Source organism: Bacillus rossius, chromosome 3 (genome assembly GCF_032445375.1).
Source record: "Bacillus rossius redtenbacheri isolate Brsri chromosome 3, Brsri_v3, whole genome shotgun sequence".
In the NCBI taxonomy this organism is placed as follows: Eukaryota; Metazoa; Arthropoda; class Insecta; order Phasmatodea; family Bacillidae; genus Bacillus; species Bacillus rossius.
Genome location: NC_086332.1, coordinates 94,782,578 through 94,797,847, shown reverse-complemented (window position 1 = coordinate 94,797,847; position 15,270 = coordinate 94,782,578). Strand labels below are relative to the sequence as shown.

The 15,270-nt window shown below is 39.0% G+C and overlaps 1 protein-coding gene across 1 annotated transcript in view; it reads right to left on the bottom strand.

Annotated features, from left to right (window-relative positions):
• LOC134531039 (sialin-like) overlaps positions 1-15,270 on the bottom strand; it is an 89,659-nt gene that overhangs the window by 16,309 nt on the left and 58,080 nt on the right. The window contains exon 6 of the mRNA XM_063366531.1: positions 14,758-14,888. Within this exon, the coding sequence (XP_063222601.1) occupies positions 14,758-14,888 (131 nt within the window). The remainder of the gene's footprint in view (positions 1-14,757; positions 14,889-15,270) is intronic.

Sequence of the window (15,270 nt, the reverse complement as noted above, 5' to 3'; positions counted from 1 at the left end):
CAAACAGCAAACATTTTCCACATCCTTTGTACAAATGGCATTGCTAAAACTGTTCATGATCTTACTTTCAAAAGGGGTGCCAAGCTGCACATTAAATTCGGTAGTTATATTTTATTAAATAAAACATAACCACAAATAACAAATTTAACTTAATCGTAACCATGCCACGGTATAAAAATCTAATTACAAACAAAATATTAAATTTAATATACTAAACCCTATACGAATATCAGTTCCCATTTTCACAATGTTTTTATTTGCCTGAAAGTCCTTTGGGGCTTTGGTCTTTGTCTTTAACTGGTGCCTTTCTCATTTATCGCGATATTTCGGCGAGGCTTTTCATACAAAAAAAAAATAAGTTCATAGTAATGCGCATCACAGTACTGGCGACTTAAGACGTCATATGAAAATGTTTTTAACGGGCAAAAAGCTCTCACTACTTCTGACATGAAACTGTTTTGGCTTGCAAAAACATTAATGCCACTGTTTATAAGCAATAAAATTCCCGTCGCAAACGTAGGTACATAGTTTCTTGAAAAACTCGTATCCTCGCAAAGGGAGGACTCAGTCAGAAACTTACTTGGTCGAAGTTTTCATTGCAGGTTGCCCACCACGAGCACCGTACGCTAAGTCTCAGCGTACGCCATTGGCCGTGTTTCCAGTCCACATGGCCTGGAAAAATGCCGTCGCCTGCTTGCAACAAACCCTGGCGAGCCGCGTCATGTTGTTTTGGCGTAATCATCGAAGCGTCTGTATTCCAGCGAAATAATTCCAACTCGCAACGGGTTGTCTTTTCACAAAAGCGGCGCATAGAAACGTGTCCACACACACAGACGTAAGGCAGCCACGAGTCCGGCGCTCCGATTGTCAGTCCACCCCTCCCTCAAAACGCAGCTGTTTGTCTCACTTCCCCTCCATTCCTTCACGAGGCGGGGCGGCGCACATCGTACATTCGCGTAAAAACACACGCAAAAGTATTGACACCCGCGTAAAAAAAAAAATCTAAATCACACCAAAAAATTTATAAAAGATAAAAACTAAAAAAAAAAACCACTACTTTTAAAAATACTAATAAATATTACTGCTCTGGCCTGCGCTTCTTTAGCAAATCTCAGAGCAACGTTACGCGTATATAATTTGTGCCTCGTAATTTTATCGGCCATTTCTCGAGAACGATCGAGAGTTGTGTTTTCTCATCTACAGGGCAGAATTCTATTTGTAAATACTTTACTCTCGCAAAGGGATGTCAAATCGACGACCCGATGTTCGCGCCCTCTCCTTGTTGTCACCAGCAAACTGTCGAATATCACGCAAATGATGATAATTAATTACATACACTCGCGTACCTTCTTTCCGTCAACAAATTGCACGTAAATAATTAGTTCAGAAACACAAAATATAGGAGAGTTATCGTGATAAATTAACAGGAATAGACTTTAAATTAAAAAAGGGTGCGTATACTTATGTACGCGCGCTAGAAGTAATGCTTACTTGGCGTAATAAAAAACTAATTCATTTATTAATAGGACTAAAATAATAAAAGGACTGGAGTGATATTACAAATACGGTTGGTAAAGTTTAATTTCTATCAAATTAAAAAAAAATTAATACTCTGTAGTCAATATCAATATAAACACATTTATAAATTTTATTATTTAAGTTAGTAAAATAATAGAGATACATTTTAATTTTTAATGAATATCAATTAATATTCTGAATGTTATTTATAATTTAATATTTTTAATTATATTCTAATTAGTAAATAATGTAATAATTTCTCATTTATAATGCAATTAAAACATACATACGGGAACACAACCTCACATATATAAATACACTTGAAACAATTTATAAACACAATTTCTATCAGTAATATTTACAATAAATAAATGTTTTTAATCATATGGACCAGAATTCAATATCAACCACTGAAGTAAATGATTCAAAAGCACATATTTAATTTTTGTATGTAGTATTATTTTTTATCCTGTGAAAATTTCGTTGAATTTTGCCCGCACATCGTAAAAATTTACTGTAATAATTTTTTTTTTCCATAACGCGCCTATTGAAGCACATCAACTGGTCAAAGAGAACGGAACAAGCAACGCAGAGCGTGATAGCGAGGAGCCTCGCGAGTATTTCGGGCTCTGCGGCTGTGCTGCGTGACCTTGACCTCTCCCTCGCTCCTCCCGGCGCGAGCCAGCCGAGTGGCGGACACGCAGTCCGCAGCCGGCGCCATTTGCAACCGCAATGAGGCGGCTTCCCTGACGCGCGACGCGCCGAGTGCCGCAGCACGCATTTGCATTGCGGGCACACGGTTCTTCCACCAAGGGCAAGGCGCTGTCGCCCCACCTGGGGGAGAGGACACGAGGAAGGGAGTGACTTTCATTTTTGACTTGATGTAAGCTTTTGGACATACGCCATTGCTAAGCACATGTATGTCTGTAGAAGAAAACTACAAAAAACACAAATTAAGCAAAAATTGCTGTTGTCAACAGAATATATACACCACATAATATTCCATAACAGGAATATGGTCAACGAACAAAGGAAAACAAAGAAAGATGGACTAAGAGAACGAAAAAAAAACCCCACAAATGATGAATTGAACACCAAAAAAATTCAGCACGACAGTTGAAACGAGACAAAAACACAACAAAACAAAAAGACGAAACAAACGCAATAGTTTAGGTTGAGTATTGGCTATTGTTTTGTGCTGCAGGGATGTTTCTCTCTTAATCAAAGGGATCCACATATTTTTTTAATTAAATGCTTTGCTGGCTCAAAATATTTTTATTGCTAATAATGACGGCTGATTCATTGATTTTCCTTTTTAATTTATCGGGTTCCTGTATGAGTGGTGTGGAGTCTTCCCAGAGAATATTGTGGCTATTTTCCCATGTATGTTCAGCAAGTCTGGATTTTAGGGTTTCAGCCTTCTTGCAGTTAGTTGTTATTATGTCCTTTGATTCGGGTGGATAGAGCTCTGCAGTTTCACCTACGTACATGTGGCCACATTCACAGGGGATCTGATACACACATTGGTGGGTTTGTTATTTTTATGTGGCTGGTTTCATCTTGGTAACAATACTTTTAATAGTAGATTTAGAACGGAATGCTGTTTTAAGTCCATATTTGTTTCCCAGGCGTCTTATTTCTTCTGAAAGCCCTTGAACATACGGAATGACTAGGGTTCCGGCCGATTTCTCGGTTTCTGTGGATTTGAGTGTTTTGTTGGATTTCATATGCTGTTTGATGGTGTTGACAGGGTAACCATTGGCTATAAGTTTCTTTTTTATATGATTGTGTTCAACCACAATTTCATTTTTATATAGAAACTAGCTGAAGTACCAGGCGTATCCGGAACATCACTACCGAATTTCGAGTCTGCGGGGCACACACACACTTGCAAAACGGGAAATTTTGATTTTAAAGTTCCATTAATCGCACAATTTTGGTGCATCAAGGCTACGCGTAAGCAAAACCGGGACGCCAATCTTCAGCTTCATTTTGTAATAAAGGCAGGTAACCCCTAGACAAAACGTGACGGACGCACCAAACGATAGCGCGTTACAAAGTCAAGGCAACGCCATCCATTGACGAAGTTATAAACGAAAATGTTAATAGCGCCTTTAGTTCTCTAGCAGCCACGAGCTTCACTAAGCGGATGGGTTTCGCCTAGGAAAAGGACTGGAAGTTGCCAGACCTTACTATATTACCGTGTGGCGCACATTGGGAAAAGACACAAACTCACTGTTTGCGTGTCTATGACCTACCTCCGATAAATTTTTTTTAAATTTTAAAACTGAATTTACCCCTTTTTCACTTCTTTAGGGATGGAATTTTATAATTGTATTATAGTCTCCAGCCCATAAATTATCTATGTTCCAACAATTCATATCGATCCATTGCTACGTTGCTGCGTGAAAGGACAAGCAGACAAACAACTTTCGCATTTATAATACTTGGAGGGATAAGACGCACTTGGTGTTTTCGCATGTGTGCGTGAGAAACAGAAACAACAACATTACATTTTCATAGTTCCTATAAAAGGGGCTGTCATATTTGTGTTTGAGTCCCACAATTGGTTGTTCAAGGGTTAGGGAGGTGTTACGAACCCTTATTTACATTTTAATATGTATATACTCAATACAAGTCTATTATATACTCGGGATTTGAACCCAGAACGTTTTCCGGCGACGTTGGGCAAACGTGTCAATGTGCTGCGCCTTGCAGCTATAGTGGTTTTCACAGTCCTCGCCTTGAAGTTCACGCAACCTATAGTCACATTTGTATTGTAGACGACCGCAACCTCCGATGGCTCGATGTGTAGCGTATTGCCGAACCACCGCGCATCCAGGCGTCAGGGACAAACACTAAACAGACCGAATGCGTAAGCTAAGCATTAGAGCAGTTCCTGGATCGGACATCGAAGGGTTTGTCTGCCGGTACAACTGTGTTAACTTGCGTCATGGTGGGCACAGTAAGCATATTGTTCAGGGCATAAAGTCTCGCATTACTCTGTATATCTCCTTTTTAATGCAATGTTCGGTATTTAATGTGTAATATGTACATTAAAAATACACTGGATCAAAATTCAATCCTAATAGTGTTAATATTGAATGACTTTAAAACACCGCTATACTTATAAGCAGTCGTGACAACCGCTGTTAGTGACATATCAAGTGGCCAGTTGAAGCTAATGCTGGTGGAGCCACGCGCAGAATACAAGACTCAGCGATACATTAAAAAAAAAATATTCATGCATTTTGGTTTAATACAATTTCTTGAACATACGCCATTGCAGGTTTTCACTGTTTTTCATGGAAAAAGTTCATACATGCAAAATAGGAATCATACTGTATTCGTCGATGTTGTAGTTGTGTTATCCGTAATATCTGTTTATTTTCATCGCTGTGTTCGTATATTTTCTGGGTTGTCCAGGTTTTTTTGTCCGTCTACAATTACTGTTGTTGTTGAAACTGTCTCGTCGTTGTTAGCCCACTGTGTACGTCTGTGCTGTTATTATTATTTACATGACTGATAGCTTTCCACGGAATTCATGAGCTGTCTGATATTTAAGTTTAAATGTGTTTGTCTGTGCTGTCATCGTTGGGTTTATCTGTTTGACATCGGCAGATTTAGGCTTGTTTTCTGTGTGTTTATATTTTCATTTTTATTTCTTATTTTGCATTTATTAATTTTTTCCCCCATGACAAACAGTGCACAACTGCAATGGCGTATATCCAAGAACTTGTATCGAATCAAGACTCAGCGGGTCTCAGCTGCAGTCTGGGGCCGGGGACACTGGCAGGTGTCTGGTGAGCACACCGCGCCTGCGGCACCAGACGCCTCGAGAAGCTCCCAGTTCCACTTGGCGGGCGCCTAGCCACAGGGACGTATACTCGATGTAAACTGCACTCGCAACTAGAGAATGCAGACGTCAGTGTTGGTGGCGACCAGGCGACGGGAACTCGAGAGCCCTCACTGAACCAGAGGCGACCTCCAGACTCGGGCTGACGGCCGAGTGGCGCGGGCGCCAGGTTCCTCCGCAAGCCGCCACGGCCCATGTCTAGAGGTTCTTTTCAACACTCTGCACACTCTGCACGAGTAGACGTAAAACCCCGTAGGCCTTCCGCTGTGAGGGTTCCAGCAATATACTTAATTTTAGTGAAACTTCATTGCTAAAGGGGGCTACAATTTTTGAGAGTTACGACAATTCCAATCGCATGAGGGGAGCAGCTGGGTACGTGCTGGGGGAACCAGCAGTTGAGACGGCAGGGGAGAGGTAGAAATGACGCAGCATACTTATACACTTGCATACTTGCACACTTTCATACCTGAACACTTGAATACTTTCACAATTGCATACTTGCGCAATAGCATTATTGCATATAAGTTAATTTATATAACGAATTTGCAGCCGCAGCTTGTTCTTGTATTTGCGTTAGATAAATGTTACTATGATTACGTGGCCACGCAGAGTCCCGATACAAGTTTTTACACTTGTAAGCTCTATAGTGGAAGCTCTCCGAATATAATTTGGGAGATTTCGTCATCCTGAATTTTCCCGCAGCAAGTATATCGAATTTACGCTACCAAACCAAAGGTCGTTGAGTTATTCCATTCAGGATTTCTCGGGAGAAGAGGTAAAGTACGCCACAAGGGTTTTATGGGTTTACTTTCTCTAAAATGGCGTCCAGACTTTTTTCTTTTGCCTAAAGCAGAATTTGACAAATACTAACTAGAAACTATAACAACCTAGTGTTATTGCTATTTATATTTTGACAGAAAAAATGAAGCGCTAATGTGTAAAACTTTTTTAATGAACAAAACTTATAAAAGTTTCGTAGATTTTCATTACGAAGGCTTCGAGATTCAACAGTGAGAAAATGCCCATCTGAGGTATCTTGAAGGGCTTAGAATAAATATAGTACTTGTACCAAATGCCAAATGTTTTAAAAGCAGGCATCCCATGTAGTCTGAAGATTTGTATCTTCTTGGAGCGAAAACCGAGTGTTCCTTCGCAAACGCGCATATTGAACACACGGCGGTGCGGCTTCAAGAGTTGACCCGCGAGCAAAGCTGTGGCGCAGGTCACGCGGGGAGGTCGCGCACGGGGATGAAGTCACGTAGAACTCTCACATTAAAAACACGCGCTTTGCTTCCTTTTTTTTCCTAGACAACGTACAGAACATCGAAACAAACATTTTTTTTTCAGTTGCGATAATTCGAAAGGTCTGTAGTACGATAACTCGTGAGCTTTCACTAAATCTCAAGGGGGAGCGAAACCGTTTGACGATTTTTTACAGTGTTTTGAATCACGTGCCATTTTGAATAACTTTTAAAACACACATAATCCTAACATAAAAAAAATATTACTTATCAACATAGAAAAAAAAATTATTTCATAGAACCATAGTAGCGTACTAATTCTTTATTAAAAAATATATAAGTACTTGCACCTCGTTGGTTTTAGTTTTTTAGATGCGACATGAACGAGAAAATGGGTAAAGTTTCATTAACTTGTTAGACTATGCATCAAACAATATGGAGAATTGACAGGTTGTCACTGATGTAACCACCGCCAGTGGAACAAGTCTGCCGCACAGTTCCCACGCGGCTGAGACGAACCAGTGTTTTTTTTATTTTTTATTTTTTCCCCCCCGAGCGGGCAGCAAACCTCTGCAGGTAATCTAGAAACACGCACGAGTAGCGCTGCGCTGAAGCGGCACGCCACTCCGTCACGCGACGTGCAGTTTCCTCCGCGCGCACAACGAACGCTGTTCATATACAGTGTTTCCGGGCGACTTCTCGTCTCTCATTTCTCTGTAGTCACTCATTCTTGCTCCCTCCCTCTCAATGTGGTATTGATCCGTTTAGATCCGCTCCTTGTTTAGGTCAGGTTTGATCGTGGTCAACTACTAGTGCAGGTCCTTTTGCTCACACGACTCTTTGCGAGCTGTGGAATATTATTATTTCATTGAGGAGAAAACAACACAGTGTGTTTAATCGATAGTGATGCACGATATAGAGGTGGCTTACGCAATACCGTATATGATTGTTTGACAAACTCTCCTAAGGAAAAAGAGTTAGAAAAGAATTAAGTCACAGCCAATCCCAATTACTAAAAGGCCCGTTTGGTCAATAAAAAAAATCTCGCGAAAAATGTGTTTTTTCTTACAGTTTTAGTTTAATTCATATCTACTTCATTTTTACACATAATCACCACTAGTATATAAACGTTATTCCGGAAACAGGATTAAGACTGAGCTGTGTAATGCCGATTGCACTACCGTCACAGCGGCCATTTCGGTGTCAAATTTCTTCAAAATTCCTTAAAAATAAAAAAAAATCCCTAGAATTCCTAAAAATTTCCCCATTTTGAAGGCAAAATTCCCAATTTTTATGAAAAATTTACATTTTTTCCCTCTAAAAATTTGGAGAGGCCATAATTACAAGGAGAGGGGCAATTGTCCTTAGAAACCCCATCAGATGTAATGACCTCAACATTGACCATAAATTTGGAAGTCTTTTAAATTTTGTTAAATTCAGGAAGAATTCCAAAAATGGTCAAAAAAATCATGTACTTCAAATATTTAATTACTTAATCGATTTCGGTCCATGATTCGATTATATGCGAGAGTAAACATGTAATTTATGTATACAAATTAAAAGCTACTTAATTATTTTTTATATAAATTTAATAAAAACGTGCTGACGTCACATCCACCATTATGGATTCCAAAACCTTCTGCCATTTTTAATAATGACATTATGTCCGACAACTTGAAAATTAATAATTTTCAAACTAGCCAATCGAGAAAAAAATTAAAATTTATAAAAAAACAATAAAATAATAAAATGTTAATAAAAACGCAATACGTCTTAGAGTACTTGGTGCAAACCCAGTGAGGTCATTCAATTAAAAATGGCGACAGAACCTTCCTCCACGGAAGCCACTGATAGACGGACCTCCCACCAAAAATTCTAAGGAATATATTGCGTCACCCAGTATGTCACGGCAGCCATCTTGGATCTGTCATAATGTTTTCTTCTGCTAGATAGCGCTACCAAAATATTAGTTTTAATTTTACTCGCTAGAGTGCAGTATCACCATACAGTCATCTGCCGTGACATCCGCCATCTTGTCAGTCGTCTTAACAGCAATACAGAAAATTTGTAATTAATTGTAATAATCCTATAAATTCGGAAGAAATTCCAAAAATCATGAAAAAATAATTTATTAATGTAATGATTGATTCGATTCACTTACTACTTGATTCAATCTTTGCTCGATGCAAAAAAAAAAATCCCAGGGAAAAAATTATTTCATTACAATTACCATTAAAGTGACAGGTTTAAGGAAAAAAAAAAAATTATAAAACAATGTATTACGTAAATTCTATTCTACTACAGATACCACAAATAATAAAAATTACCTCAGGGAACAGAGTATGCTTGTTCTGGTTACAATAGATCTACATGTTTAAGTGTCAAACCGCTACCTTTTCCTTTGTATGCTTCTTCTTCACAACAGATTTTTTTTCAATTCCATCATTAACAGACTCTTCTATGTCATGCCGATAGGTAGAGAGCACTATTCATCGTCATAAAAGGTCTTTTGCAAGTTTCGTCTTGGAATGGTTTAGGATTACCATAAGTACATTACAGCCACAAGTTACACTTTACAAAGTGATCGTTTTCGAATATTTCATCAAGATGATTAACAATATCATTCTTGGCATCAGTTAGAAAGGTAAAAATATTTCTTCGCGCAAGAGAACCGTTTAGGTAATAAAAGTCTTTCAACATTTCACGGCAAACTGATTTCACCAGGTAGAATCCAATTTCATTCGGTCTGAACGTATCGAGAAAAGTCATAGGTTGTGTTGCATGTTGGGTTGATATCAAAGCTTCTAGCTGCAGATTCGTTTTACTACTAGAGGCATTGCGCGTACGAGTCTCAACCTTAACTTGCAGGGAAGAATGCAACACTAGCTGGTCCGCATTACGTAAACGGACTTCACATTTGCAGTTTATCGCTTGTTATCTAAAATTGTCGATACGAGTAAACCATGCGTGACACTCATCACAGCGAAACGCCAAGCGTAATGGGTTCTCCGTACATTCTCTTTTTTCATGTCTTCGTGCAATACTTTATATAATATTTTCGCTATTCAGTTCTAAGCACTTTTCCTAGCACCAGTTTATTTAACCCGTCTGCATAGAAGTTCACCGCCTGGAAAATAACACAGGCAGGAAGAGCTGCTACTCGCAGTGCAGAAGAGTGAAGCGGGAAGCCCACACACAGGGGCAATTATCGTAGCATCCCAGGTCCCGCGACGATCAAACCGACGGAATCTCGGCGAGTCACAGGCCCGGCAGGCATGGCTGCTCGCCGGCAACCCCAGGTGACCAGGATAGCAAGGTGTGACGTGTGAGGACGGGCGTTGTAATTCAATTTTTGGTGGAAAAGTATCTTCACCTGCCTCTGTGTAATGCGCCTGTGTGTGGGCTTCCCGCTTCACTCGTCTGCACTGCGAGTAGCCGCGATTTCTGGCGCGTGACTCGCCTGCTCGCTTCGGCTATGCGAGAGACTGCTGCTGTTGCCGCTGTTTGCTGTTTGCTGGACTGTGCTTGAAGCTGTTGCCGCAGCTGCTTTGCAGGTGACTGCGAAAGGTCAGTCGTCAAGCTGACGACGAGGAAATCAAGACTGCCGTGACAACTGGTTTAGTTTCCAGGCGGTGAACTTCTATGCAGAGCGGTTAAAGAAACTGATGCAGCGTTACGAAAAGTGCTTAGACTGGATGGCGATTATGTGGAAAAATAAAGTAGATGTGTAGTTAACTACAACTGTCAATAAAACCCTTTTTGACGTGACAACGTCTAATAAATCGATGAACGCCGGCTGCATGCACGAAAAAGTATCCCGTTACGCATATTGTCCAGTTACGCTGTGTCCCGTTACGCTCATTGTACGATTGCGCCGCATCTATCTCTCTTCCACTCGATTGGAACAACCATCGATTTGACTTTTTCGAGGCACATTAAACTTTAAACACTCCCATTCGTTTTCTACTTTTTCCATCATCGTCCTATCCTTAACAGAATAACACAGATTGGAAGAAGTTAACTAGCAACATGTATAAAAGTTAAAGTTAAAATAATCTTTTCGTTAAAGAAATAAACATATTTGAATTAATGAGTGCAAATAAAAGTAATTTTATCAATTAAATTGTAGATTTCATTTCACCTCTTCTTTGTATCCATACAAAATAGTGATAATTCAATAAAAATTATTCAATTTTATTCATAAAAGTATGCAATATTTTCATCAATGTTTTGTTATGACGTTGTCACGTTAAACTATCGTCCGTAAACCGACTTTACAGACAACCAATTTTTTTTCACGAGTTTATTTCTTTAATGACCAAAATGAGGTACTAAAAAATGCCCTCGTTTTTAGCCTCGGAAAATCCGGTTTAGAAATTTTACTAAGGCATAAAAACGAAAAATTACAAATTACAGTAAAGTTCTTAGTTAGTGTTTTTCACTTTGGATTTCTTTGCACAATAAACGATAATTTGATAATTATTCCGCCCCTTTATCATAATAATAGTGGATGGCAACCGTTTATCGCACACGTGTGTGCGTTCCGATGATTTGGAAGTTTGATTACTTACCGCGAGGAACAGCCCGTGACTGATTGTTACCAGGGCAAACAGCACTAAAATATGTTTATTCTTGTAGCTCGTTCGTGCTGATCACTCCGTTGCAGCAGAGCCTTAAACGTTTCCGAAACGTCGTTTAAGATAATTATGCATTTAGTACAAAATGTGAAACTACGAGGGATAATCGTTTGGTGTTAATTATTTTTGACGTGATGACGTCTTATAAATCGATGAACGCCGGCTGCACGCACGAAAAATTGTCACGTTCCGCCTGAGCCGAGCGTGCAAGAACCGGCCAAGCATCGTGCGAGAAAATCTTCTATAATATAAACAGGATAAGGTGGGATTTTTAACAAATTGTTCGTGATTACATTTAAACAAATTATTTAAATTAAATTTGCAAAAAACTGTAAATAATATTTGAAACTTTAAAAGTATGCAATTTAATCAATGTTTTCTTATGACGTTATCACGTAAAACTATCGTCCGTAAAACGACTTTACAGACCACCCCCCTCCCCTTTTTTTTCAATAACGAATACTCATTTACAAACTACACACGACGAAAAAACGCAACGCAAACCATCGCCCAACTATCAGCTTCTTGCGTTTCGGGTTCATTTCAACATTCCATATTTAAAGTAGTGTGTTCCAAAAAAACTTAAAGATACCGATGTTTTAATTAAGCTGGAATCAGGATGATCCGTTGCGTCCGTCTATTTACCCCTAGGTCCGTTTATCAAGGAAATCAACAAGTCCTAAAAAATCCATCCGTCCGTCAAAATATTCCCATGCTTTAGCTTCAGATGGGCGGACGCGTTAAATTATAACCTCCAAAATGTTAGCAAGGTTTGGTCGGCAACTAAACGTTTTTGAAATTTGTTTGATTAGTTGCTTTCATTAAATGTTTTATTTTTTAAGTTTGATACAAAAATAACTCGAGACATAGTGGATTATTAATTAGGTATCGTAAAACTGGAAATATATTAATAAATATCAGAGCGAAAAAATATAACAGTTCAACATTCATGATCGTAATCTAATTTACATATACCAGATAAATTTTTCACCTCTATTTAAGCTTTATAGTCTGGTGACAGCATCAATATGATGACGTATTTGATGGACGTGTGAATCATTGTGAATAGCTCGGCTTGTTGACAGACGGATGGGGGACATACAGGTGACGGACGGACTTGTTAAACTTTCCCGGAGTGAATGAAAATAACACTTTCAAATCATATATTATCAGGGACCGGAAAGTTACTTTTAAAAAGTAACTCAGTTACAGTTACAAATACTCCATTGGAAATGTAACCCTGTTACAACTACAAGTTACACTACTGAAAATAAACCAGTTACAGTTACAGTTCTGAGAAAAGTAACTGTAAGTTACTTTAACAGTTACTTTTTGAAAAACTAAAAATGTGATACGTAATAATGTTATAATTAAAAGCTAATAAAACATATTGTGTTTAGTAAAGATATATGTTTATTTAAACTGAAAATTTTTAAATTAGGTTTTTAATTACATTGAGTAATTAGTTCACTCTACAAAATAATAACACTGATATCAAATCACCACTTTTTTAAACACTGCTTATTGATCTTGAGTTGCAGTTGCTTCTCAAAATTTGATTCGCTTAAATTGCCTCTATTTAGGCGAAAAACTAAACTTGCACAGCTGAATAACCTTTCAGCTGCAGCACTTGTTGGCATTGCTGTGTTCAACTTAATGAAAAGATTTTGATTTGAGGATAGTCATCGATTGAAGAAATGTCCTTATTCCAACACCCCAAAAACCTTTGTAGCTCTTGTTCCACAGAATCTTCCACTGAGCTCCTCTTATTTAAGCCAAAGAAATCCTCTTCTTCCTCATCACTGTGTCTCTGACCTTCTGGACATTCCAATGCAGTCCTCTGTAAAAAGAAAACTGGCCAAATTATGCTTGGCTTCATCCTTTTGTCCTTCTCTAGCCAGTCAAGTTAGAATCTGGGGTGAAGGCAAGCTGCTGCAATAAGCTCTTTACTGGAGAAATTGTTCTGAAATCTAAAAAAAAAAAAAAAAAAAACTAATATTTGTTTTAAATTCCAGCAAATATGCAATAATAATGAAAAATTGAAGAGCTGAACTAGACATTTGTACAAACCTTTTCTGAACACTACCTATTATTGACTTAACAAGTGGCTCACAAACTGTCAAAGATTTAAACCGATATTTTTCTGTTCTCTTCTTGATTCCCTGAAGTGTGGGAAGTATCACATATACATTCCATTTTCACTTTGTAGGATGTCAATTGCCTGAGCACTTCAAAATAAGGTTATTTTGATCACTCGACCGAACTTCGAAAAAATTAGAATATGAAGGCCACGGCAACGAAAGTTCTGGACTGCTTTCTCGGGTTCTCGCTTCATTAGATTCTGTCATTGCCTTCGCGCATATGCACAGGTAGGTTAATTTATCAAACAGCACAGCAGTAAACCCGCATGTTGCAAATATTAAATAAATGACAATCAGAATACGAGCGCAGGCCAGCCAACAGCATTTTTACAAGTACAAGAAATACCATCGCAAATAATACGCTTGTCGGGATTTTCGTTCTGGGATTGAAAAAATCAACAAATCATTGTTCGTTCAATAAGAAATACATTTAAAAGATGTAACGTAAGAAGTAACGACAATTATCGTTACTTTAAGGTGGAAAAATGTAATTCAGTTACAGTTACAGTTATTGAAAACTTGATATATTGCGTTACCACGATCGTTACCATAAAAATTAACTGTTACAAATAACGTCGTTACTAGTAGCGCGTTACTTCCAGTCCCTGTATATTATTGAACATTTCGTGTGTTTCACTTTAAACATGAATTAAAAAATTATTCCGTTTCATAAGGGTTGACAACGTCTTGTGAATTCCGTGCTTTGCGAATGACCGTAATATATATTTTTTGCATTGGTTGCCTTTTGCGTAAATGCGTCCTTTCGTTTCCTTGCGTAGTTGTTAATCTCGGCCTAAGGCCCGTTCTACAATGGCACGGAAAGGGAGACGGGTCACGTAAACGGAGACGGATCTCACGGAACACTCCAGTATTGCGTCTGTTGCTTCTATAATGCACAAATGATAACCAATAAGATTCCATTTGAAGGTTTCGAAGTATTAATTTTACTAAAAAAAAATATGCTTCTAGGTCATAGCATGGGTAGAGTTTTAATATATAAAAAAAATGTGACTAATAATAGAACACTAGATATTAATGTACTTGATACAATTTTTAACGTATTTAGAACTTAAACAAATATGGCTACAATCGCTGCCATGTACTCGACTTCTGTTGGTCGAACGGAGCAACGTAAACAGAGGAGCTATGCACTGCCGATGTAATCCGTGCGGGTCCGTCTCCATCTGCGGGCCATTGTAGCAACTCTGTTCTCCGTGTCCGTGCCATTACGGAACGAATTTAAGACTTCAGAAGCTGTGTGCGTCAGCCGCAGGCGAAGATGCGCTCGGCGAGAGCGCGCGACAAGGCCTCCGCTCCGACCGAAGGCGGCCGAAGACGACCGAAGGCGGCCGAAGCACACGCACCTGTTTCGTGAGCTGGGGAGGCACGGCTTCACGCAGGGCAGCCAGCTCCTCCTGGGATATCCGCGGGTGGCTCTCGGGCGAGTCGAACACCAGGAAGTAGGTCAGCAGCGAGCACACCACGCCGAACAGTCCTGCAGCAGGAGACACCCTGCTAACCAGACTGCACGCTAACCGGGAGACGCATCAGCTTGTGCCATATTGGTTAGAAGGGTAGCGTTCGTATTGTGGAAACAGTCTTAAATGACTGTAATTCATCGATTTGACAGTGTTTGCCGATATAAATATTTTAATCCATACTCTTAAACCATCATCAACGTGGTCAAGCACCATTTCCGCATTGTTATGGGCGTGAAAATATGGTAATGACTAGGTAAAATACGTCATAGCATGATGTCTTTTGACAATCCCTAACTCCATGGTGCTAACACATCCACCATTTTAAAATGTCACACACTCACATACTAGTAATTTGACTCAGCTTCTGCAATTTCAAGTTATTAAATTTTAAAATAC